This window comes from Pelmatolapia mariae, linkage group LG14, assembly GCF_036321145.2.
Source record: "Pelmatolapia mariae isolate MD_Pm_ZW linkage group LG14, Pm_UMD_F_2, whole genome shotgun sequence".
Taxonomy (NCBI): Eukaryota; Metazoa; Chordata; class Actinopteri; order Cichliformes; family Cichlidae; genus Pelmatolapia; species Pelmatolapia mariae.
In genome coordinates, this window is record NC_086239.1 from 12,581,276 (window position 1) to 12,607,924 (window position 26,649).

General features: G+C 43.1%; 1 protein-coding gene across 2 annotated transcripts in view; it reads right to left on the bottom strand.

Annotated features, from left to right (window-relative positions):
* Positions 1-6,123: 6,123 nt before the first annotated feature.
* hip1 (huntingtin interacting protein 1) overlaps positions 6,124-26,649 on the bottom strand; it is a 56,799-nt gene continuing 36,273 nt past the window's right edge. For both annotated transcript variants that reach the window (XM_063492696.1, XM_063492697.1), the window contains 22 exons: positions 26,564-26,639; positions 26,178-26,321; positions 24,916-25,013; positions 24,585-24,657; positions 24,313-24,496; positions 24,047-24,135; positions 23,810-23,926; positions 23,518-23,619; positions 21,396-21,590; positions 21,113-21,260; positions 20,915-21,001; positions 20,658-20,765; positions 13,276-13,412; positions 13,066-13,176; positions 12,836-12,894; positions 11,078-11,171; positions 10,848-10,948; positions 9,726-9,831; positions 9,492-9,615; positions 9,340-9,401; positions 8,452-8,569; positions 6,124-8,353 (listed from right to left, as the gene is read on the bottom strand). In XM_063492696.1, coding sequence (XP_063348766.1) covers positions 8,343-8,353; positions 8,452-8,569; positions 9,340-9,401; positions 9,492-9,615; positions 9,726-9,831; positions 10,848-10,948; positions 11,078-11,171; positions 12,836-12,894; positions 13,066-13,176; positions 13,276-13,412; positions 20,658-20,765; positions 20,915-21,001; positions 21,113-21,260; positions 21,396-21,590; positions 23,518-23,619; positions 23,810-23,926; positions 24,047-24,135; positions 24,313-24,496; positions 24,585-24,657; positions 24,916-25,013; positions 26,178-26,321; positions 26,564-26,639 — 2,344 coding nt within the window. In that variant the 3' untranslated portion in view covers positions 6,124-8,342. The remainder of the gene's footprint in view (positions 8,354-8,451; positions 8,570-9,339; positions 9,402-9,491; positions 9,616-9,725; positions 9,832-10,847; positions 10,949-11,077; positions 11,172-12,835; positions 12,895-13,065; positions 13,177-13,275; positions 13,413-20,657; positions 20,766-20,914; positions 21,002-21,112; positions 21,261-21,395; positions 21,591-23,517; positions 23,620-23,809; positions 23,927-24,046; positions 24,136-24,312; positions 24,497-24,584; positions 24,658-24,915; positions 25,014-26,177; positions 26,322-26,563; positions 26,640-26,649) is intronic.

Here is a 26,649-nt window from a genome sequence, read left to right on the forward strand (position 1 = left end):
GTGATGTGGCCTGAAGTGTGTAAGAAGGTGAATAATGCCAAAGGTTACGGTGTGAAGCAGCACAGGCCTAAATCCAGCTCAGTGCACTCTCTGACCTCTCATCTCTAAGTCCCAGCACACAACGTAGCAACCATCGAGTACAAAATAACGTTTTAAAGAGGCCATAAAACTAAAATAAAATGCAACCTTTCTGCCACAGCATGAATTTTAATTACAGATTTGGAAAAAGCAGGCCGACTCTGGTGCTATGCGATCATGTTGCTCTCATTTTGTTGTGACAGCTTCTGAGGGGTCAGGGAGGCTGCTGGGAAAAGCTGGGCCTGCTGACAAAGGCAACATTGACTCTCTCAACCACAGAAATAAATCATGTGATAGAATTGTGTTTAGAAGATGATAATAGACTGCGGCTGTTTACTCTTAGATAGAAAGTGTGATTTATGAGTCTGCTTATTACAAAGACTGAAGACAGCTTGCGTCCAAAGGTAAGTAAATCGACTAACATCTTCAAACCTAACTCTGTGTAACCCCCCCCCCCACACATAGTAAACTACTATATAAGACTTAAAAAATAGATTAAAAAAGAGCACTTAACCTTCTTTCTTCTTTCTTAACCTTCTTCTGTTCATAGCCTGTACATAGCTTGTACACTCACTACAGCCTGTACATACTTAAAGCTATAGCATATTCATAATATACCTTCATACCGTGTATATTGTAACATACCCATAATAGACCCATATTTTGTACCCTCATACCTATAATAGTATAATAATAATAATAATAATACTAATAATATATCTATATATCTATATTATTGCTATAATATATATTTTGTAATATATCTATATATTATTGCTAAGGCACTTTCTGGATGGATGCAAACTGCATTTCGTTGCCTTGTACTTGTGACATGTGCAATGACAATAAAGTTGAATTCTATTCTATTTTATTCTATTCTATCACCATTGAAAAAAAATATCACGTTCTCCCTGTATTTAAATCTGAGAAATGATATGAGTGTTATGACAAGTGTTAGGTAAAGAAGGACATAGGGGAAGTAATGTCATACTTTACATTGACTTTAGAGAATATGAGTTCTAGGAGTTGTAGATCTGCAGCAAAAATGAGTAGTTGTAAAAACTTGAAAACATAATTACAATTTAAATGGGTGGTTTCCCTGGTAAAATCTGTCCTCCTGGGAACAATGGATGTAGAGAAAAGGTTCCACAAAAGTACTTGTAGGAGAGTAGTTGTTACTAATGTAACTCTAGTTCTATGAGTAAGTTTGTGAAAGTGCAGACTTTTAACTTTAATTCAAGTAGTTTTACAAAAATGAAATATGCATTAACTGTTTAGGGAATCAAGGCCTTTATACAGCGGGTGCGTAAAATTCATGCAAAAATTTTGTGTGTGAAAAATATTTTTTGGACTCATATTCTTGATGCAGCCATTCACACCAACCACATAATTTATTTGCTTTTGCAGTATTCTTTGAGTCATCATATTATTTGCACTATGAGATGCTGTCTGATCAGTTGTGGAGTGTTTGGCTGAATTTGAGCAGAACGTGTAGCCCTGTACACTTTGCAGTTCATCCTGCAGCTTCTATCAGCGGTCACATCATCTATAAACACTAGTGACCTGCTTCTAGTGGGAGCAGTACAGGCCCATACCATAACACTTCCTCTGCCATGTTTGACAGATGATGTGGTATGTTTCAGAACATAAGTCGTTTCTCTCTTTTACCAAACTTTTCTCTTCCCATCATTCTGGTACAAGTTCATCTTCATGTTATCTGTTCAAAGATTATTTATTTTCCTTTACAGGACTGTGCAGGCTCTTCTATATGTTTTCTGGTAAAGCCTAATTTGGCCTTATTCTTGAACTAACTAACTACTGATTTGCACGTGTTGTAAACTTTATTTACGTTTATGAAAGAGTCTCTTGATTGCAGACTTTGATCATTCATGCAAATATATCATATATTAAAAATACTTTTGTACTTATCTATTTTTAATGCAGCCATTCACACCGACCGGGTAATTTTACAGGATAAATTTGTAGCATTTATTTTTTCAGGCTGACCAATCAGACCACAACTGCGCTCCGGGTCAATTGGCTCTCTGAAATAATTTTTCTGCCTCCTCAGATGTGGTCTTAACTCTGCCAACAAGAGTTCAAACTCCTCCTCTCACATCCTGAAATATGTATAAAAGCAACTGTGATAAAACTTCAACTCCTGGATCAAACTATGAAATTCTCCCTGCTGCGGTCTTCTCCTGACAGGCACATGAACTCATATTTTCCATTTCTTCTTTTTGTTGTTTAGAAACATCAGGACCAGCTCATCATCACTTGATGCTGACTCCAAAAGCTGCTTTGAGAACCCTTTTGACTGGGTTTGCAGCATGTTTTAAAACATTATATTATTTGCGTTATGAAGCTTTTTCTAATCGGTTCTGCAGTATATTTCTGGATCTGAGCAGAGAGATTTTAGATTGGTAAGATTTTAAGGATTTCCTTCTTAACCATGGAAATAATTCTGTGATCATCCACTTTAGTTGTCTTCTGTGGTCTTTCAGGTCTTTTGGTATCGCTCAGCTGCTCAACCAGACTGTTGATTTGGCAGCTCCTAAAGTTTTTACTCTCTGATGGGTTTAATTTTGGTTGTTCAGCCTAATGACGGCCTCCTTTGTTTGTACTGCCATCTTTTTGGATTTGCTTACTGAGAGCTCCAGTAAGCAAATAACAAATACAAGATAATGGGCTTCACATGGCCATGCAACTGCCTCTCAATGAGTTACTGTTGAGACTGAAAATTGACTAATTCTTAAATAGTTATTGCGATTTTGTTATTTTAATCTGTTAAAGTGTTTTTTGTTCCACCCCTTGAATTATAAAAAACATAGAGAGAATTATCCAAAAACCAATCGACCTAACTGTGTGTAATGTGCACAAAAATAAAAACAGATTTGTACAAGACCAGCTGTGATGCAGCTTTAAGGGAGAGGTCTGCACTGCATGAGGCCTTCAAATGAGAAATTAATGAAGCACATTAGCAAAACAAACACATGAAAACACACACAATCAAAAAAAGAAAATGTGAATCACCACCACGTGCACAGGGGACAGCAGTGGCTTTAGTTTCATGTGCAAAGGATGGATGCAATTATATGTCACCAGCAGCTCTTTGGAAAAAAGAAGTTTCTCTGAAACCACTATTGTTTACTAGTTACTCTTCTTGCCAGTTTCACAAAGCTTTGTGCAGAACCTTCTATATGCTGTATGCTTCTGTTCTTGTATAACCTACTACAGTTCAGTTTATTGCCGTCTGTGTGAACAATCGTGCTGAACCTGTCAGTGTAAACACTGATCTAAAAAAATGCTGCATACGTGGGGCTTCTTGGTCCCTGCTGAATCCTCAGACAGACCAAGGCTGTGCTGCTGCTGCTGCCAGGAGACCTGTTGTAAGAGACTGCAGAGGCTATAAATAGCTCAGCCCTGTCTTTCTCACAGGCACCACCCACTACATAACCCATGTGACAGAACAGCAGCACAAAGCAAAACAGTTCAGCACCGCTGCACACTGAGCCACTGAGAGGGGAGTGGAACAACATGTACTGATGTAGGGCTCTTTAAAGAGAGAGAGCTGCTTTAATGACATCTCTTTGTCTGTAGAGACAGCATAACATTTTTATGCATGCATTTTAACATTAGTGAATTTAGGCTAAGGTGTCCTCTAAGCTTTATTGCCATGGTAACAACTAATGCTGACAATAAAAAGTGACTATTTGTCATTTCAACAATAATGTTGAACAACCTTTAAGAGGACAGTTTAAAGGCTTTTGGAAAGTCCATTTATTAAATGTGCTTCACTTGTACATGACATGTTGTTTCTGTCTCAAAGTGGAGATGACCGAAGCGTGCACCAGACAGAAGGGTCACTTCTTTTTGTATAGACACTTTTTAATATATTCAGAAACATGTTTTGCACATCTGATGAACGTCTTTGTGCGCACTGCCCTTTGATCTGCGGTTCTGCCCTGATTGTATTCACCGTATTTTTGATTGATCCTCAGATGTCACGTGTCGCTATGATTAGCTGTGTGCTGCTCTACAGATCCTCAGCCTGTTGCTGTTGTTGTCGTTGCTGCTCAACACTCTCAGCTTACAGGATTTACTGACCTACAAAAGTGTTACTGTTGTTTTGGGCCTGCAGGTTTACGGTCCCTGCTGACTGTAAACAGAGCACACCTGTGGCCTGTCTGCACCTGACTGCAGCTGTGACCGTCACAGAGAAGGGATGCATTTCTGTAGCACACCTGTACACTTTAAATTTAAATAAATGTTTGAATCACCCTCAGCAGACACTTTATTAGGTACACCTCGGTAGTAATAGAGACGTTTTTTGCCTTAATTCTTTGTGGCAAAGATTCAGCGAGGTGCTGGAAACAGTCCTCAGAGGTTTTGGTTCATGTTGACATGATAGCATCAAAGAGTTGCTGCAAATCCATCATGTGAATCTCCCGTTCCATCACATCCCAAAAGTGTCTCTCTTGGATTGAGATCTGGTGACTGTGGAGGTTTATTTGAGTACAGTAAACTCACTCATCATCATCTGACCAGTGTTACATGGTGCATTATTATGCAAGAAGCAGCCATAAGAAGATGATTGGACTGTGGCCATGAAGGAATTGACATGAGCAGCAACAGTACTCATGTAGGGTGTGATGATGATGATGACAATGATGCTCAGTTGGTACTAAGGAGTCCCAAGTGTGCAAAGAAAATATCCTGACACCATTACACCACCAACCTGAACTGTTGGCACAATCCATGCTTTCAGGTCCTTTACACCAAACTCTGACCCTACCGTCCAAATGTTGCAGCAGAAATTCTGATCAGAACAATGTTTTTCCAATCTTCAGTTGTCCAGTTATGGCGAGCTGAATTGTTTCCTCAGTGTCCTCACCTTAGCCGACAGGATTGTGGTCTTCTGCTGCTGTGGCTCATCTGCTTTATGAAACATGTTGCATGTTCAGAAATGCTCTTCTGAATACCTTGGTTGTTATTCAAGCTGCTGTTGGCTTCCAATCAGCTTGACAATCTTCCTCTGACACCAAAAGGGTATTTTTACACCGTGAACTGCTGCTTACTGGATATTTGGTTGGAAAAGGAGACCTTTAGGTCTCTATAAACAATAGAGATGGGTGTGTGGGAAAATCCCAGCAGATCAGCAGCTTCTGAAATACTCAGACTTTAACTATAGTGTTGTGATTAAAAGATGCAAGCAGGGTTTATAACTCAGACATTACCAGCAGAGTTAATGATGATCTGCTGCTGTGAGGTGGTATTGTTTATATTTTGTTTCTTCCTCAGCGGCAATCAGCTGTACTGCAGTTAGGAGCATTTAAGGCTCTTATGAGGAGACACGTTTGATCCTGGAGCAGCCCAGATTGGGGATTTATGTAATCTCAGCACAGTGGTTTTAGATTACACCGATTCATTTACTCACAAGTCCCGCAGCGCCTCCAACCATATCTCGGTGCGGTGGGGGAGGGTGTGGCTCAGGCTGATTCATTAGCAGTTTTTCCTCTTTTGTCTTTCATAGGCCAGAATTTTAGGCAAAGGTGAGTGCCAACAAAGCACTTTAAAAATACTCGAGTCAATCCTTTTACTGGAAAACAGTCCACCCCAACCCCTGCTCCTGAAAAAGAAAAATCAATTAGCTGCATTAGGATTTCAAATCTGATCCAACGCACATGAAGGGGTTATTGCTTCTGTAAAAGATGGTTATTGAGCCTACACCCGCTGCACCCTCCCACCACTGCGCTCTCATGCACATAAGGATGCCATTGTTTGCACTTGTCTGCACGTCATCTCCACCAGCTATTCACTTATTTCTTGGAAATCCTCAAAATTTGCCCAGCGACCACCGCGTTATCAGGTAAAAGGATTAACGGAGCAATGACTCAAGTAATTTATCAATCAGTGACTGTTATGCAACGTTGACGTCTTCCAAGAATACTAACATTTCTCAAAACTGTGCTCTTTACAGGCTTTGGTTTGTTCCCCAGAACTAAGATCCAACAAGGGAAAGAAGGAGACGCAGTCACGCCATGGTCTGTATTAATGAGCTGAAATATTTATTTTTAAAAACTGAAAAAATAAAAACAAACCCACCAACATAGTTTTAGTATATTATACAAAGACATATTTCAATGTTGCTATGTGAGTATCTGTTTCTCTCTGACTACAGTGTGAGGCAGTTTGAAAGGCTGGCTGAGCTGGTAGGACTAAACAGACCAGAGAGAGAGCCAAAGAGGGAGAGAGAGAGGTTAATAAAAAGGTCATTTGGGCAAAAAAATAAAAAATAAAATAAAACCCAAAATGTCACTCGAGGTGCGATCGACTCGTCTTTCAAGACACTTGGAAAAAAAATCCATACAAAGAAAATGCTCCTTTCTTTTATGGAGGTTTTCTTCTTCTACTGAAGTCAGCTACCAGATGTGTCGTCCAGGTGTGGAAGAAGTGACAGACTACAGCTAAAAATCATTTAGTACAAAAAGACCTGGACTCAATAGCACTGCAGATAATACTTCTTATTATTGGCAAATACTATTCGACCAGCAGCTGTTAAATTACCCAGTGTCACAACCTTTTAGAGATACGCAGCTGAAGCGGAGCGTCCAAAACTAAAGTACGTTAAGACACAGAGAGACAAACCCCCACCACCACCAACCGCGGCGAGAGTCATCGAATAGAAAGAAGGTAAGTAACGTGTTGAGGGTTGAAAATAAACGCCTGCTCGTCTCAGGTTTCAGAGTCCAGAGCCAAACGGCAGCTCGTTGGGTTCAGCAGGAAGTTAGGAAACTAACCGTTTCGTTTCAGTTAAACCGAATCCTTAAAAGCAAGCAAAATATTATTTCCAACAACAGGAGGCTTGTAGTTTATGTACACAGCTACTTGGTCTTTAGGAAGCTATTGAAAAAACACTGCAGTTTGCTTTCGTCCGAGTCCCCGTGATCCCTCTGTCACTCAGAGAAGGAATTCAGGGAAAATAACGGCAGTCGGTCCCTCGCTGTGCGTGGCGAGAGGCTGGGTCACGTGATCAAACCGGGCCGATCTAAAGGTTTGTGCAGCGGGAATGGCCTTGAGTCCTCGTTTAAGTCTGACTTCAAGAAAGGTCAAAGTTCTCATGGATATTGCTTCTCCTGCTGATTTATTGGGCTAAGCTTGTGACGAGACAGCAGAGGAGGGTCTTTGTCTTTACTGAACCGAGGAGCAAAACTTGTGTTTTGATGAAGAGAAAAAGACATCAGAACAAGCTCTATATTAAAAAAAAATAATAATAATAAAGAGGGCTGCCTCTCACTACCCTGTTCCCCAGTTTAACCAGTAAAAGAAGGAAAATCTGAAAAATCAGACCCATGTTAGTGTTTTCAGCAAACCTGCTCATCTAAACCTTCCCCCTGATGCACGGCTACCTCCAATGATGTAGCATGAGGTAGTTCACAGGGACCGTGTGTGTGTGTGTGCTACTTTGCAACCCAACCCTCCTGCACATGGACCGTTCTATTTGAGCGTTTATTAAAATAAAGACCAAAAATCAGGGGTGTGTCTGTGTGTGTGGGAGGGGCCGGTGTTTAAGTTAACAGTCACGGTCGTTACAATGGTGAGGAGGTGAAAGGCAGAAAGTCCAGCGAAGCGGACTCAATAAGGTGAGAACTCACAGTGAGAAAAAAAGAAGCGTCTCAGGCTCCCGCGGTTTCACGCGCAGGACAAAAACATCTGTTTGTAACGGGAGAGCACGCCGTCTATGTTACGGAGACATGAATGTGGGCTGGGTGGACTCATCTCCCCCCTCCGTCCTGCTCCTCAGAGTTCGGCCTTTGTGCGGTGCGTCCCGGGATGACGAGTAGAACTTGTGCAGCGAGGAGGGAAACGACAATAAGAGACCTCGCCGCTGAGTTTTCCCAACACAGTCCAGGAGGAGGAGCGGGGGGGAAGGCCGTGAAGCCGGGCTGTGGGTCGTCTTTCACACCGTTCCTCGTGTGCATGTGTTCATCCCTCTGATACCACTAACACCCCCACCCATCCTCCGCTGTCGCTGAGCCCTTGGTGCTGTCCTTTATGGAAGCTTCGGGACATGGGTGGAGAAGCGGGTTTAGAAAAGAAGCACCTTTTCATTTGGCTTGGATAATAGACAAACAAATAATAATTAAAAAAATAACAACAAGGGAGAAGAAAGGCTGAAAAGTGTGTCTATAAATAGAAAGAGGCAGACAGAAGCCGGTCTTCTGGGTTGAGGAGGAGGGGGTCGACGACACCGGTGGCGGGGATCAGCCTGTGCCTGTGGAGGACGAGGAGGAGACAGATTAAGTGTTTTTGTTGCTACGGGTTTTTTTTGGGTTTTTTAAACCGTGCATGAATTGTAACGCGGGTGCCCACCCTCTTCGTCCTCGCCCCAGCCTTCTGCTACGCCGGCCAGTTCGTAATGCTTCTTCCTCAGCTCACCAAGACGCTCTCGCTCCTTCTGCAGACGGGTCTCCAGCTCCAGAACCAGGACCTGAGGAGACCCCGACACGTTCACATAGCTGTTAATCACTTTCCCCTCTCAAATCCTGGAAAACTAAAAACTATAAACAGATCGGCTCGAAGCTGAACAAACAAGGGAGAGGACGACCTTTCATCGAGCAACAGCTGATGATTTATTACATTTAAAACTGTACGTAACGCAGCCACAGCTGCCAGCGTGGGTTTATGGGTGTCACGGCGTGATACAGATACAGCTGGTTTAACTTTTCTCAAACACGGAAAATCCAACTGTCATCCAGGCTGAATTATGTCAGGCTCAAGTGTCTGTGTGTGTGTGTGTGAGTGAGAGAAAACCTTCTAAACAACCAGATGAAAGCTGTTGTTTAAACAGGTCTGACTTAAACTAAAACACACACTGGATTATCTTAAAATAGGAGCCCTGTGTGCGTTTCCAACAATGAGCTGTGTGTGTGTCTGTGTGTGTGAGAGAAGGTTCAGAGCTTCCCGTGTTTTTCTTTCAGTGTGGGTGAAGCAAAGCCACAACACAGACTCAAGTGTTCACATGAACCTCGGCTTCACTCACGATGAAAAATGAACCTTCAGAGTCTCGGATCAGCACGCCTACCCGAGTGGCTCGCTCGCTAAAAATAAGACTTTCTGATTATTTTGGGGCCAAAGGGGAGAGACTATTTTTAATCCACGTCCAATGAAAGGCACCTTGTGAAAAGCTTCTCAGATGACGTTACGGTCACCTCCAGATTTAATTAAGACTCGCAGCTCAACCGTCTGCTGCTCGCTCACCTGTGCATCCATCTCCTGTCGCTTGATCTGGGTGAGAGTCATGCTGGAGAAGTCCATAGTGTCTAGAAAAGACCGGCATAAATTAGTGTGGTAACTTTTTTTTGTGGTTGTTTTTTTTTTAAGGTAGTAGGAAAGAGGAAACTAAAACTCACCTGTCTCTTCAATCTGGGACTTCCCAGACTTAGTGGAGGCCACGACGGCCGCGGTGGCCTGTGTGACACCGCGGGACGCCTGCTGCAGGCGGTGCAGCTTGGTGCTGTCTTTGTCTGCTTTTACCTGCAGAAGGAGAGCAGCAATAACGCGAGAGACGTGAAATCTTTAACATCTTTCCGTAGCGTTAACTGCTAAAGTGACGTTTTTAGCTTTCTCAAAAAAGCTAAACTCACCTTGGAAGCAGCCACGAGCTGTGCTGTGCTGGCAGCAATTTCATGTGAGCACACCATCAGCTCCTCAAACTTCCCTTTGCCCTGAACCACCAGGTCAGCAGCATCCCTGCAACAACAACGGTGCAAAACAAACTCAAGGGAAGCTCTGATTTTAATTTAAAGCTAGAAAGGAAGTGGAAACAGTTTTTATACACTGGAGATTTTTATAGTGTTAACGCTGGCGGTTACCTTTGGACTTTGTTTACATTTGTTTCCTGATCTTTGACACTATTTATCACTGCCCCAATATTTTATTTATTTTATTTTCCTTTTTTTAACCTTTTTTAAAAAAACTTGTTTAAATAAAGACTAATTAAAAAAGAGAGAAAAGGAAGCAGAAACAAACTATTCATGCATTTTCTGCTTCTTATCCTGGTCGTGGGTGCTTAGTTTAGTTTAGTTCGATCTCCCAGCATCTTAAACCAAAGCACACATAGAAACAACAAAAACGACTCCTTAAAACATAAACTATATCCCACATCAGGGTAAGCGTTTATAGCATAACATTTACATAACATTAGATAACAGCCATCATTACTACATGAACAAAACTGTTAAGTATGTCCACCTGTGGTTGAAATTCAAAGGTTTTTTTAAATATAGTTTTACTGGTTTCTTGTATTTGGCAATTCCACTTGTTGAAAATACAGCACTTTAAGCAGAGAGCGCAGCTCATCCGGGGGAACACTGACTCAGCTAACAGAGTCTGAGTCTGTACCAACGCCACATCTAGGAGATTCCTTGGATGCCTGAACAATTTCACTTTGCTCCTTTTCTGCTTTGAACGACTGCCCGACCTAATCCCATCCCTAAGTGTGTGCCCAGGAACGCTTCAGAGGAAGCAGTCTGCATCTGTGATGTCATCTTCCCTGTCACTAGCCAGAGCTCCTGGGCATCACGCTCAGAAGAAACTAAAACTTTGTAAATGACCTCACAAGCCTTAAAGTGTTCGCTTTATCAATCTTCCTCTAAAAAAGTCACCTCTTTGTTCATCATCAACTTTCCCACAGCAAGCACTCAGCCTTCAAGCACTTTAATACTTTGCTGTGAGGAAGACTCACAGAGGAGAGGAAGGCTACTTACACCATGACTGTGGCGCCCCATCCCACCGCTTTGGAGGCAGAGATCAGGCCTTCGGTCCAGCGTGAGTTCTTGGCATAAAATTCCTTCATGGAGGCTGCCCCCTGGTGGACAAACACCAAACATGTTTAAATTAGATGTTAGATATTGGGTTTATTTAAACTACGCTAATGCAAAAAAAAAAAAAAGAAAGAAAAAAAATACCAGTAACATAAAGCTGCAGTGTGACTCACCCTTCCACTCTCCACGATGTCCCTTTGCAGATCTTTGGAAGACAAAATAAGCTCCTTGATGGCCTGCATGAGCTCTGTGCAGGAGGCCAAGATCCTGCAGAGGGCGACAGAGCAGAAGACACAATCACTGCCTGCAGCTCTCCAGCTCAAGCAAGCCTGATGTAGCTCAGAAGCTGTACCTGCAGATATCTTGAACGCAGCTTGTAGCGATAGCTAATGCACGACTGATGCACCACTGACCCAAATCCTCAGTGCAGTTTGTGTGTTTTGTTTTGGTTACAGCTGTAGTGGTTGTTTGTTTCTCTGCATGATCATCTCCCACAGCAGCTACAGATTAAACACTTTTTTTCCTTTTTTACATGAATAATTAAGTCACCCTGAGAGTTAAGAGAAAGTCTAATCGGCTTAATTTGCACACAGAGTTAATACACAGCCTGGATAAATACCAGAGGAACCTAGTCAACCCAATCTTTTTTTATTGTGAGTCCGACAAACGGCGCGACTCTTATTTAATGAGTTAATGAGGCTGAAAAGACAGAATACTGCATTGAAGACAAGTGGCAGGCTGGCTTCAAATGTCAAGCTTTGTCCTGGTTTTGTGGTTGAATTTATGAAACTCTTCACACATCAGCACCCAGCAGGTGACTATCCGACATCTCGCGGTTGATGAAAACCATCTCCCTTTCCTTTTCCGCTTCATTTCCTCAGATTGCGCCCATCAGAATACAAACAGATACCTGCAGGCTTGTGTCTGTGTTATTTATTCAAAATGAGATGGAGGAGTTCGCCTCTGCCAAGGAGGCAAAACGCTACCAAAAAACACAACATTTGCACATTTTTGGTAATGCTTGTATGCGTGCGTGTCATTCTGTCTGATGAAACTTTGTAGTGGTGTAGAGTGAGGTCATGTTAACAATCCATTCAAATTTAGCTCACATCTTCAAAGTTCACTTAAATATTTATTGGTGGAAAATTAACAAAAAGCCTCCAATTTAGAAACTATGATTCTTACAAGTGTGGGGTGTATCATCATCATATAGAAAGACTTTAAAAAACTGTGTCACATTTGACCTCTGACCTCTCCATCAAAATGTGTTATATCTATAAAGAAAGTATTTTCAGGAAATATACTGTAGTATCATGTTATATAGGGACTTCTAATTATTTACAGCACTATTCCCTTGAAGGTAAACACTGCTTTGGTGGAGGTTTGTGGAGAGCTTCTTGTTGTTGAAGAAGATGCTGAGTTAGTTTTTGGAGATGACTCAACTTCTTCTAAAGTTCAAAAGCATTTTGCTGCTGTGCAGGAAAGAGAAACCAAAACAAAACCACCGGAAGTTAAAAAGCTTGAGGTTGAAGTTTGTTTCTAATTAGGGGTAAAATGTGGTGTTGTTGTCTGTGCTATGTTTGGCAGGTCTATATCAGAGCTTCAGTGCACCGTGTGACTGTTTGCTTTAGGAGGAGGGTGCTGCCTGGTTAGAGCGAGGACATTACATGACTCTGAACTCATTTAAAGGTCGCTGAATGTCCGCTCGTCCGAGTTTTACGCTGTTGCATGAGTGTAGAAAGGCTCACGGTTGCAGTGCATACGTGTAGCTGCTTTAAAAGCCAGATTAAGACTTTTTCTCCTGGGAGACAGTCAGCTATCTTTGGAAACCCACATTTAACTTAAAATGATGTTATAGGAAAAAGATAATCTGCTCAGCTTCCGTGCGGTGCCCCCCCTCCAAAAAAAACAAGTCCTAATCTGAGCATTACCTCTCGTTGACCTCCATCTTGATTCCTGTATCAACTGCTCGAGACTTGTTGAGCATTTCCTGTTGGAGCGCACAGAGGAGCATAAGGGGGGGAGAAGAGTGAGAGGACTCTTTGAAGTTAACACTGCTGCAAAGTCAAACAGGGGACAATGTTTTCACACTGGACACTCGCACAAACACCTGGTGCCTGATGACCAAAGTTAAACACCCCTCCCAAACACACTTATGCACCTCTATCCTGGCAGCGGCCGATTCCACAGCGGCAGAAGTGGCAGCCATTTCCTGCTCCACGAGGTCTCCCAGCTCCCCCTGCTGCAGCTCCAAACCCCGAGGACGCAATTTCTGAAACAGCGGAAAGTCAAGTATTCACATTAAGGGAGAAATTAGCCATCATATCACAAAGCAGCTGCGGAGACAGAGCGACTCTTTATCTCTACCCACCTCTGCCATGGCCAGGACGGCCTCCAGAGCTGCCTTCAGCTTGCCGCTGTCTGCTGCAGCGAGGCCGTCCTGCTGCTTCATCTGTCCCAGCAGAGCCAAAGCTTCAGCCCCGCACACCTTCACACTCTCTGACAGGGCTGACACACAAACAGGGGCAGGAAGGATGCACGTGTTATAAATGCACAAACACACACTCTAAGTGTTTGAGCTACCAGATTTATACTCTGTGAACTCTGGGATGTGACGGTGCCACAAGCAGCTGAAGCTGGAGTGTTAATTAAACCGATATCTCCTCAGGCTAAGTGTCAACCGCTCCAGACGAACACTCTGACAGGAGGAAGCCAAAATATAACTCTGCAGCACCTGACAGCCAGATGATTTGCTCTAAACTGTACACAGGCTCCACAGGCAATGTATGGAAGCACACACACCGAGTCAAAGCTAAGTGCTCCTCATTGATCCTTAGCCTCTGCAGCCTGCGGTTTTGACCCAGTGTTTAGGTTTTGTTTTTTTCTTTTGCTGCAGTAAAATAAGTGCTGGCCAGAACTCCATTATATTTGGGCATGTTTAGACTTGCCATCTCCCCGAGGGCGAAAACATTACATCTGCATGAAGTCAGCACTTTTGTTCTATTCTGGCCTGTTTTGGCTCACATTCTGTATCTAAAACACGACTAAAGAACTATTTGCGACTGCAATGTGAGTGCCCCGCCACACGATACACAGACATACACTCAATGGTCACTTTATTAGGTACAGCTGTTCAAAAGTTAACGCATATATCTAAATCATCAATGGACTTATGTGTGCAGACATGGTCAACATGAAGAACTGGGTAAAGAAGTAAGCTGTGGCTAGCTAGATCCATTTTCCCACAGCTTTTCAGTGTCAGTGTTGTGGAAGGAGAAATATCAAACAGTTAGCAGGAAGTTAGCTCGCTAGTTTCCACCTAAACATGATATACCATGTTCTGAGAGATTTCTGAACAAATTAAAGCGTACAGCTCTGCTACTACTTCTCAGCAATAACTTCTGTAGGGTTACTGAAGTTGGGGTAGCTGGTATATAATGATGTGCTACGTGATCGCTAGCGACACAGCTATGTTACCATAAGATTAGCACAGTGAAGCCGGAGGATGAACGCTAACTTTTTCCCACTCGATAAAAGTTGGAGCAGCTGCGAGAGAATTCAACATTAATGAATCAATGGTACGGAAAAGAGGAAGCAAGAAGAATGAGTTGAGTAATGTTTGACTTATCTGACTGTTTTGTTTCGCTTAATGCGCCTTATGTATGAAAACAGGCCCGTTATCGACAGTGAGCCTTTCGGCTCGAAAAATACGGTATGCGGCACTGAGTGTCCTGCACTTAAACATTCATTTAATATCGCGTACACATATAACACATACTGTCCCTCAAGAAGACACTGAGAAAAAATAAAGAATAACATTGACACTGTAACTTTGCCTTAAGTCATTGTTGATTTTGTGTCTTCACTCTCCATCCCCTGCCAAGCTGCACCTGTGATTCTGCGGCAGCTCGCTGATGAGCTGACAGATATGTAAATCTTTTCTTGGATCTTATCCTCTGCATCCTTACCCTATCACCTCTGCCTCGCACAGGGCGCCAGCCTGCCCTGTTGAAACACTATTTTTTTTCAGTGTTTCAACTGAAAAAATAGAATCCCTTTGATCCAAAATAGAATGCCTTTGATCCCTTGTGATGTCATACTCTTGCTGAGAGACAAAAACCCTTAAGTAGGGGCTTTGCTCTGTTAAACTTTAGTGCTTAACGGACCTTGACCTGACAGCAAGCGAATCCTTTTGGAGAGTTTTGAAAGAATTTCACGTTTCTCAGCAATTCACCGACCAAGCCGACACATTCCACCATGTCAGCTAACCCATCCTTCTGCTCAAATGAGCTTGACATAGTTAAAGGGAGCATTTTGGGAAACCACTACAGGGTAGAGGCTTTCCTTGGAGAAGGGGGCTTTGGTATTGTAGCCAAATGTCGCGATACCAAGACCAACAGAGCTGTGGCTATTAAAGTCAACAAGAGCGACCCTGATATTCTGCAACAGGCAAAACTGGAAATTTTCATCCTGGAGCAGCTGAGAAGGTTGGATCCAGATGCCGCCAACATTGTTCAATGGAACGGCTTTTTCCATGACGGAGAGCGGGTTTGCTTAAAGTTTGAACTCCTTGATCAATGCTTGTGGGACTACATACGGGACCGGAAAAACCAGGGTCTCCCCATAAGCGAAGTCAGGCCAATTTTAGGTCAGCTCACAAATGCTCTGTCCCACCTGGGTTCTGTGGGAATAGTGCACGCTGACCTCAAACCTGGAAACATCATGGTTGTGAACCGCTATGAGTCTCCCATCAAAGTCAAACTTATAGACTTTGGCCTCGCATGTCCTGCGTCTGCAGTGATGCCTGGTGACCGTGTGGGGACGGTTGGTTATTGTGCACCTGAGGTTATGCTTGGCCTTCCTTACAATGAAGCAATTGACATGTGGTCTCTGGGGCTGGTAGCTGTGGAGCTTGGTACAGGCGTGCCACTCTACCCTGGAAATGAAGACTATGATGTTTTGAAATTCATCATAGAGACTCAGGGTCAGCCACCAGATCATGTTCTAGACTCTGGCGTGTACACTGAAGACTATTTCATTGAAGACAACGACAACCAACAGCGCTGGACATTTAAGACTGACCAACAATTTCAGTACGAGACAGGACATGAGTCCCTGGAGACAAGATACATAAAACTGACGCGTCTCGATGACCTCAAACAAGTAATGATGTTTAGACGAGGACCTGAAAATGGCCAACATTTGTTTGTCAGCTTAATTAAACAGATGTTGGCCTTGGATGCAAACCAGCGCATAACACCCTCGGAGGTTCTCCGGCATCCCTTTTTCAACCCTAAGAGTTCCCCTTGCATTGACATGAGTGCTGAAAGACCACAAAACCCTATGGTCTCTCAGCACCCTTCAAACTTGAAATGCAAGAGATCAGAGAAAATCAACTGCAGTTTCCAAAACTCAGTTAAATTTTCTCAGCAAGTATTCGTCCACACGTCAGCCAGTCCATCCTTCAGCTCAGATGAGCTCGAAATAGTTGAAGGGAGCATTTTGGGAAACCACTACAAGGTAGAGGCTTTCCTCGGAGAAGGGGGCTTTGGTATTGTAGCCAAATGTCGCGATACCAAGACCAACAGAGCTGTGGCTATTAAAGTGAACAAGAACCGCACTGATATTCTGCAACTGGCAAAAAAGGAAATTTTCATCCTGGAGCAGCTGCGAAGGTTGGATCCAGATGCCGCCAACATTGTTCAATGGAACGGCTTTTTCCTTGACAGAGAGCGGGTTTGTCTAAAGTTTGAACTCCTAGATCAATGCCTGTGGGACTACATACGGGACCCGAATAACCGGCGTCTCCCCATAAGCGAAGTCAGGCCAATTTTAGGTCAAGTCACAAATGCTCTGTCCCACCTGGGTTCTTTGGGAATAGTGCACGCTGACCTCAAACCTGGAAACATCATGGTTGTAAACCGCTATGAGTCTCCAGTCAAAGTCAAACTTATAGACTTTGGCCTCGCATGTCCTGCGTCTACAGTGATGCCTGGTGACCGTGTGGGGACAGTTGGTTATAGTGCACCTGAGGTTATGCTTGGCCTTCCTTATAATGAAGCAAGTGACATGTGGTCTCTGGGGCTGGTGGCTGTGGAGCTTGGTACAGGGGTGCCACTCTACCCTGGAAATAAATATTATGATGTTTTGAAATTCATCATAGAGACTCAGGGTCAGCCACCAGATCATGTTCTAGACTCTGGCGTGTACACTGAAGACTATTTCACAAAAGACAACTACAACTACAACCAACAGCGCTGGACATTTAAGACCGCCCAACAATTTAAATACGAGACAGGATATGAATCTTTGGAGACTCGATACATAAAACTTACACGTCTGGATGACCTCGAACAAATAATGATGTTTAAACGAGGACCAGAAGCTGGCCAACGCTTATTTGTCAGCCTAATTAAAGAGATGTTGGCCTTGGATGCACACCAGCGGATAACACCCTCGGAGGTTCTCCGGCATCCCTTTTTCAGCCCTGGCCTTTCTAACAGGTTCCCATGTATCGACATTGAAAAACCATACAGAGTCAATCTCCAGCATGGCATCTTCCACCCTGGACAAAAGTGATAAAAACACAAACTGGGGTTGGAAAAGGATATTAACAGCAAATTACACTGGAAAAATTAATTAAGCTGCTCCAATAATTATCACTTTGGCTTTTTTTTTTTTTTTAAATTTCACTCCCCCCACCCCAACCAGTCGCGGCAGATGACTGTCCCTTCCTGAGCCTGGTTCTGTCGAAGGTTTCTTCCTTTTTAAAGGGAGTTTTTCCTTCCCACTGTCGCTAAATGCTTGCTCATAGGGAATCGTCTGATTGTTGGGGTGGCCAAAACTCCAGGGGAACTAGCAATTCTTGTGAAAATTTAAAAAAAAAAAAGCCTACCAATATTCAAAGCAGAGCAGCGGACACCTTACCATCACATCAGTCCTTTAATCTGACCTAAAACACCATGTTTACAGAAATAAATTCCATAAAAATTGGAAATAAATTGTTGTTTTTGATTGTTTATTAATATATAGTGCTACCCTTCAGCCTCCTAGTAGACATACCTGTGTTATAAATGTGAAACTCCTCTGATTTTCAGAAAAGTTGACCTCTGACCTTGAAGTCAAGGTCACTGAGATTTAAGGTTCACAGAGATTTTCAGTAGATGCAACCATGGTATTGATTTGAAAAATCTACACTATCACAAACTTGGATGTCCACAGCGCCTCGCCATATACCAAAGATTAAGAGGTGTTTTTTTCTACGTTTTTTTATAAAGATTACAAAACACAAATAACAAAAATGCCAACGCTATTGTCATTTTTGACAACGCTATTTTGATGTTGTCTAATGTAGTGCAAAAAACGAAACAAACCCAAAAACTAATAAATAAAATAAATATATATTACATACATATATATATGTATATACTACATACTATAAAAAACTTTTAGTGGTCCACAATGGGGTCAATGAACAGAATGAAGGAAGTAAGTCATTTTTATACGACAATGGTGTGAAAAAGCGTTCTCCTATTTTATTGTATGTTTGTCACACTTAAACATTTCAGATCATCAAACATTTTTTTTCTTTTTTATGTAAAAAGGAAAATCCTTTAACTGTCCAGTTTTCTTGATGTTATGATGCTTCTACCACTGGTTTGTCATTAATAAATCAGACTTTGATTGCTGCAGCAGAAAAAAGACGAATAGAAAATGGTGCAGATTTACACTTTACCTGAAACAGAGCAAAAGTGCTCTTTACATAGGTTAATGAATATTAACTAAGGCTACGTTCACACTGCAGGTCTTAATGCTCAATTCCGATTTTTTGATCAAATCCGATTTTTTTGTCTGCTTGTTCACACTACAAATAAAATGCGACAGCAAACGCGCTCTAGTGTGAACGCTCAAAGCGGCCCGCATGCGCAAAAGAAGGCGTCACACACAACGCGCTCTGTTTAGACCCAGACCAAACAATATTGTTTGACTGATGGCCCTTAATATAAACACTTCCGACTTTACGTTTCCCAATTTTTGCTTTAAGTTATTTTGTTATTTACATAATAATGTAAATAACCTAATAATTATCCTTGTTGCTGTTTTAGAGAGAAGCGGTGCTTCAAAGGATAGTTGCAGATTTCTGTCAGAATCTGCAGATTATACAGTACAAATAAAATGTTCACGTTTCTCCAACGTTGTCTTCCCAACAGTTGCACTAACATCTACACTGGATGGCCAGGAAGCGTTCGCGATGTCTTCTCGGGCGCTTCTCCGGCGCTGATAATTGGTGTCTGTCTTGTGTCAGTGACGTAAAAGACGGATTTAATGCGACCTGACCGTTCACACAGCAGTCGCTTTCTAAAACATCGGATATGTATCTTGATTCAGTACCACATACGAAAGTGACCCAGATCGGATTTGAAAATATCGGATTTGTGCTGTTCACACTGTCATACCATGATCGGATATGGGTCGCATAGGGTAAAAAAAAATCGGATTTGATGCGCTTTCGCCTGCAGTGTGAACGTAGCCTAATATAGGCTAGATATCTGGACATTACTAGCTTCATTTGGGCCTTCTGAGCCATTAGTCCTCTGGCTTATTGGAATCTTGACCGTCTCCAGTTAGTCCAGAATGCTGCTGCAAGGTTTTTAACTAAGACACGAAAAAGAGAGCACATTACACCAGTTTTACGTTCATTACACTGGCTTCCAGTACATTTTAGAATTAATTTTAAAATCTTGGTACTGACTTTTAAAGCTTTGAATTGTGATGCCCCTGTCTACATTTCTGATCTTTTAGAACCCCACGCTCCCTCTCGCAGCCTGAGATCATCTAATCAAAGGTTGTTGGTAGTCCCACAAACATGTTTTAAGACCAGAGGAGCTCTCCCTCCATCATTACGTTGCCTTGATTGTATTTATTCTTTTAAAAAGCAGCTTAAGGCTCATTTATTTAGATTGGCTTTTAATTAGATTTGTGCTGTATGTTCGATTGTGCTTTTTTAAAAATGTATTTCTGTTTTTACATTACTGTGAAGCACTTTGTGATTTTTATCCTGTGACAAGTGCTATATAAATAAATTGAATTGAATTGGATTTTTGTTCTTATTCTGGTCAAACTGTGCTTCATTATTTGTTTACAGCAAAGCTACAGTTCCAGGTGACTTCAAGTCAAAAGGATGCTACATGTCAATGGCCAGCAGCAGCCTGTATTCAGTTTGAATATTGCAGTAAATGAATATGGATCTGTTTCTATTGGGTTGTAAATTTGGTCTCACTGTTACATCCAAATTTTGGAGTGGGATAAAGAGAAAAAGAAACAAGAGAGAGTGGATTTGTAGTTAGAAATCCAAAGTCGCTTCTGTTTTGCCCACACACACTGATGATGATTTCACATCACTAAGCAGGCAGTGACTTCACTGTATTCAGATGACCTCTACAGTCACCAGACCTCCATCTAATACAGCACCTTTGGGATGTGGTGGAACGAGAGATTCACAAATCTGCAGCAGCTGTGTGATGCTGTCATGTCAAATCTCTGTAGGTTGTTTCCAGCACCTTATTTAAAGCATGCCATGAGGAATTAAGGCTGTTTTGAAGCAAAAAACAGGTCCAACCTCAGTATTAGCAAGGTGTACCTAATAAAGTGACCAGTGAGTGGAAGGATCAGAACAGTTCAGATAAGTAAGGACATGAAAATCTCCATAAACTGAAATCGTCTCTTTGTACCTCTCACAGAGAACAATCTTACCGTCAGCCTGCTCAACAGGCACCATGTGGGAGGTGGCACTACCCTGAACTATGGTGTCGCCCACCAGGTGGCCAGACTGGGTCACTGCACGCACCAGCTCAGACACACCTGCACAAAACAGCAGAAAAAAGAAAGTAAAAATTATCACAAATATTCATCAGCTTTATTTAACAGCATTAACACAGAGTGATTTTAAAAGATAACAAATTAAAAACAAATAACTAATTTTATTCTTTCACATTCTGATTTCGTCTCACCCGTGTTGTCAGCCAGGAAGGCCACTCTGGTAGAATTTAATCTCTCCATACACTCTAAGGAGGCCTGACACCTGGATGCAAGGTAGTCTGCAGAGATGGAGCGACACACTTGATGAGAGCATGCACACGAACACGCTGCTACACAAAGAGGTGACTATCACAATTGCACTACACAGAATCCACACGTCAGATTCTGACCTGCCGAGCTGGTGCAGCTGATGTGCGCTGGGTCGTCTATCTGAGCCAGACTGTCCTGGATGATCTTCTCCGCCTCCTCCACGGCGCCCTGCAGGCTGGCCCAACGAGCCGCTGCCAGCTGGCTCTCTAACGCCTGCTCCCTGCTCTCCTGTGGACAAACGCACATGGTCAAACTTACAAACATCGCAATCTGCACACTCCGAGCCGCTCGCGTCTCCCACATGCTCGATTTAAAGTGACTAATATTAAGACGTTTACAAGGGGAGATGTTTGAATTCATCACCTTCTCATTGAGTTGGTTCTGCAGGGTTTCAGCACTCTTCACCCTGCTCTCTCTTTCCGTCACCAGCGAGCTTTGGACCCGCTCTAGCTCCTCCCCCCGGGCCGCAAGCTCCGCCTCCACCTTCGACAACGACTGGACCAGCTCGGCTTTCTCCGACTCCAACGCTGCCAGCTGAGTGCCGAGCACCTCGCCCGACTGTGTCGAGGAAATAAAACATGGAGGGATTACGAAACAAAAACAATGAAGTGAGAGGAACAACAGAAGGAAACAATTTGGATGGTCAGGATAATTCACAGCTGTCGGGACACAACAGGAAGAGCTCTGACCTCACAATAAAAACCCAAACACACACACACAAAAAAACCCCCACTTCATCTTTAACCACAATAACCATGTTGTCTCAGACTCCAGAGCTTTGGGGTTGACCTTTAAATAAAGGAACTCTGGGAATTTGTGGTTTTGTAATGTAGCTACATCCTCGTGTCTTTGGAGGAGAGCAGTGGAACTTGAGCCGAGTGCCTGCCCTTTTATTTGCAGGTAGATAGTGAAGTGTAAAAGCAGGAAAAGGTGAAAGACTTACAGCCTGGGTGCCGGCAGGTCCGACAGACAGAGGAGGAAATGAAGAAGAAACAGAACTGTTAGGCTTTTTAAAGTTGCGGTATGAGAGCTGCTCATCGGGGAGAAGGAAAAATAAAGTGACAAGAGCGATAAAATGTGGGCTGTGGGAGCGAAAAGAACTGAAGAGAGATGGAGGAGGACAGAAAGAGTGATGGAGTTGATAAGTGGAAGCTGCAAAGAATAGGAAGTCAGGAGTGGGAGGCTGAGAGACGGATGAAAGGCACAGGGAACAGAGCATGTGCAGAGAAACGGTACAGTCGTCGGGGATCCTGAGGGTTGACAGCATGATTCAGGGATTTTTATTTTATTTTTTTAAATTACGCTTATCCCGTTATGAATATTCCTGTAAATGATCTTGTTAGCTCCAGCTTTTTTTCTCCCCTCTGAAACATCCGTAGTTAAGATCCTGGAATGAAATGCTGCACTAATGTAAGGGACTAAATATCCGTGTTTCCATAAGCAGTTAATGTAAAGATTTTTACCGCTCTCATCTCTCGCTCTCTCTTTGTCTTCTGCAACTTTTTCTATTCAGCTCAGCAATGACAAAAAAAACAAACAAACCGAGAGGCGATTAAGAAAAGAAAAGAGGCGGCGAGGGGAAAAAAATTAATACATAACAAGGCTTTGCTTCTGTTTAAATTTCTCCACTGTGAAAATCGTTTTATTCAATCGCTGATGTCAAACAAACAAATTAGCATATCAATTCTAACACAAGCTGCGCTTTGAGTCTCTGAAGCGGTTCGTGTACAGGAACAGTCGGTGACTAAGAGAGGAGACGATGAAAAAGAAGAAGAAATGGAGGGCGTGGATGATGGACGGGGACGGAGGGTGTTTTTATGGAGCGCGATTGTGACAGAAAAGCGGTTATTTAACTTTGAGTCAGCGTCCGGGATGTGTTGTTACCATTTAAAAGTACTGTGTAAAAGTGTTGAGCCATCCCTCATTTGTTTAATTCCAACAAGCTTAAAAGTCCATCTTTGCTACGAGCACCTTTAATAGAGATAAGCCTCGTTTTCCCCTGACAGCTCTCTGGGTCAGGTACTAACCCGGAACCAGCGTCTGATGAAAAACTGTGACAAACCTTCAGAAAGCCTGGAGAATTATTGCTTTAGATCACTTTAAAAATGCCAAGAAAGCCTGACTCCTTCAAAGAACAATCTACAGATCTGAGGCTTGGTGTGCACCAGGATCACAGGAGGATACCAGCTGTATTTAACTTTGTCCCTTCTCTGCTGCCAAGCTAAAGAGTGACTGAGATCATTTAATAATTGATGATTAGAATAAGAGCGTGTGGTGTCAGCGCCCCATTATAAGACTTTATCCATAAAGATCACACAGGTCACCCATGTCATTAATCTTTTCGCACACTCTTGTATTAGCTGGTGTTTTTATAGATTAATGTTGAAGGGCAGGGAGCGGGCAATAAATTCGTTTTGTAATTTTTCATAGCAACTCTGGGATCTGGATTTAGGATCTGAGTGAAGAAAGGAGAGGAGAGAGAGACCTGCTGCGAAGAGGCCATGCTGGTCTTCAGGGAATCCAGCTCTGCCCGGCTTGAGACCAGCTCTCTCTGGAGCTCCTGAAGATGCTCGAGCTGCTCCCGCTCCTGAGCAAGAAAAGCCCAAATTAAACTTCAGACATCTTAAAAACAACAGCCTGTTTGGTCACTTTGCAGCAGAAAAATCCAACTTTACCAAACTCTGCACATCGTTTGGAGCGAAACCACCGAGCTGGAAGCACGGGGCCAGCTTTCCGTACACGTTTGGCAGTGATGACCAAACCAGCCTCGTTCTCACCTGTCTGTCCGCCCCCTCCTGAGCGGCCTTCACCTTCTCCTGCATCTCTTTCCTCACCGCCTCCACTTCATCCTGTGCCGCCCGAGCTACTGTCATTTGCCGGGTCACCTCTGCGTTCTGCAGTCAGACACACAAAGAAACACTTATAATTCAGACAGCAGATCCTCAGCTTGACAGAAATAAAGGACACTAGGAGGCCAGACTGCGATCCAAGGATCTCAAAGTAGAGTGTCTCACCTTTCTCAGCAGGTCTGCGTGGCTCTGAACCAGCTCGGTGTACTTCTCCTTCAGCTTGGTGTAGCGCTGCTCGTTGGCCTGAGCTTTTCCTGGTAAAAGTCGCGCGAAAACATACAGAGAGACACACACGCAGCAGGTGAAGCGGCTACATCAGATGTAGAGTGTACGACCATGACCAAAAATTCTGTGCAACTTTTCACGTCATCACCTCAGCGACTCGTTGATTGAGTAGATAATGTGCCGGTGTAGAATAAACGAAGCCTTACTCTCAATCTCCGTCAGGCTTCTCTGCTCCTTCTCCGTGTCCTCCCTGACCCTCCGCAGGTCGTCGAGCTCGGCCTTCAGGAACTCGCTCTCTCCCACAGCCTGCAGCCTCAGGTGGCTCTGCTCGGCAAGCTCCGCCTCCAGCTCGTTGACTCGCCCCCGCAGAGCCTGACACAACCGACCGCTCTGGCGACGGACATGAGAGCGGGAGAAAAGGTCACACGTTTTGTGAGGATGCTGCTCGGATAAAGTTAAAAAAAGCCGCCATTTTTACCTCCAGTCTGAAAGACTCCAGCTCCTCTTTGAGGGCCTGGATCTCCCTCGTCAACTGCTCGATCAGCCGGTCTCTGTCATTAACATCAAAGGTAAAAATGAATCTAATCTGATCTTACAAGATTGTTGTTAACATAAGCAAAACTTTAGTTATTTGGGGTACGATGGCACACGTGTGTCCTGAACTGTTAGAAATACTTGTCATCTCTGCTGCTCTATGTAAAACTGGAGAACAAGCTTCACACGGTACCATTCTGGCACCAGAGACATGTTTACGCAGCACTTACAATAAGTATTTATTCATGTCACTATGCTCCTGTGATGACACTCACTTGTCATCCTTGCGCATGCCGTTCTGACTGTTGAAGTTGAACGGGTCGATAGCAGCCGAGGTGCCAAACAGGTCGTCAAATTTTGTCTCCAAAGGAGCCTGAAAAGGATAAACACACAAATCACATAGCAACCTAAAGTGAAACATGTCACCACTTTTTTTTTTTTTTTTTTACTTTGATAATTATGATAGCTCATGAAAATCCAGCATCTCTTGTATTTAGAATATTTCTTTTCCAGTTTGTGTTTGTACAGTTTGGATTGTAATTTACTCAGATTGTCTGATGGGCTAGTTCAGTACACGCAAGCACAATCATGGGGAGAACTGCTGACTTGACAGCGGCCCAGATGATCATCGCTGACATCTTCAACAAGCAGGCACAGAAAGAGCCTGCAGAGAAGGGGTTGAGTGAGGCTGCGGTCAGAGCATCAACAGCCACCACACGCTCAGACGTCTTCAGGAAACTCGTCAACCAGAGACAGCATTGAAAATGTTTTACCTGGACTAAGGACATCCTCTATGGTTCAAAGTATCTTTCCAGATAAAAGTAAATTGTGTATTTCATTTGGAAATCAAGGATCTAGAGTCCAGAGGGAGTCCAGTGTGAGGTTTCTGCAGCCTGGGATGATGTTGAGTGCTGTGTCACCTGCTGCTGTTGGAGGTGTTTGATCCAAAGTCAACACAGCTGTCTACCAAGAGATTTTAGAGCACTTTATGGAGAAGCCGACTTCACACGTGCCCACGGTTTGTCGACCATTTCATTATTGCACTCGATCGACCCGCCTGAACTGAACCGAACCATACTCAGAGGTATTGTCAAGAGGAAGATGAGAAACACCAGAGCTAAAAATACAGACAAGCTGAAACCTTCTGTCAAAGCCTCAGTAACACTTCAGCAGTGCCACGAGCTGATCACGTCCATGTCATACCAATAATTTGCACCAAACTGTTTAAGGTTGGACTGTTTCTGTGCTGTAAATCCTTTTATTTTTATTTTTTTAATTGATCTTATTAAATATTCCAATAAGCTGAGACACTGGATTTCATGTGCGTCTGAAAAACAACATAATTAACACTATACAAACCAGATGTATACAGAGGAAATGCTTAGATAGACGACACATTTAAATATAAATCTATGCGATGCGGCAGAACAGCTGTACTGGATCCTATAAGAGTTCACAGATGTTCCTAATAATTTGGCTGGACAAACAGATGGGCCAAATTTAAGAAGACAGCATCCAGAGCTGTTTGTCTGGTTACCGGCAGCACGGGGACGTCTGTGTCCACCAGGTCGTCTGTTTCCACTACGTGCTCCGACTCCGGGGACGACGACTCGGCGGGGATCACGACCACGGGGCTGATGTGCTCCGACAGAGCAGACGCACGCAGGAAGTTTGGAGGGTTCTGCGACAATCAGAAAGGCACGAGGTTATTCTTTGTATAACGTCCTGGTTTAGTCAGGTTCATCACAGTGGAATCTATTTGCCTACATTTTCATGAAAGCGTGACATGAATTTGCCTCGTGTCAGGACTTTCACATTTCATTTTCAGTTGTGAAAAACGATGGGATTCAACAATAAAGATAAAAGCTTTGAACTGAAACTTTTACACGTTTAGGTGTGGTTTAAATGCGCTTAAGTCCTCACCTCAGGCAACTGTGGGATTTGAATCAGCCTCTTAAAATACTGCAGGTTACTGGAGCGATAAAACAGACTCTTTAGCCTGAAAGCAA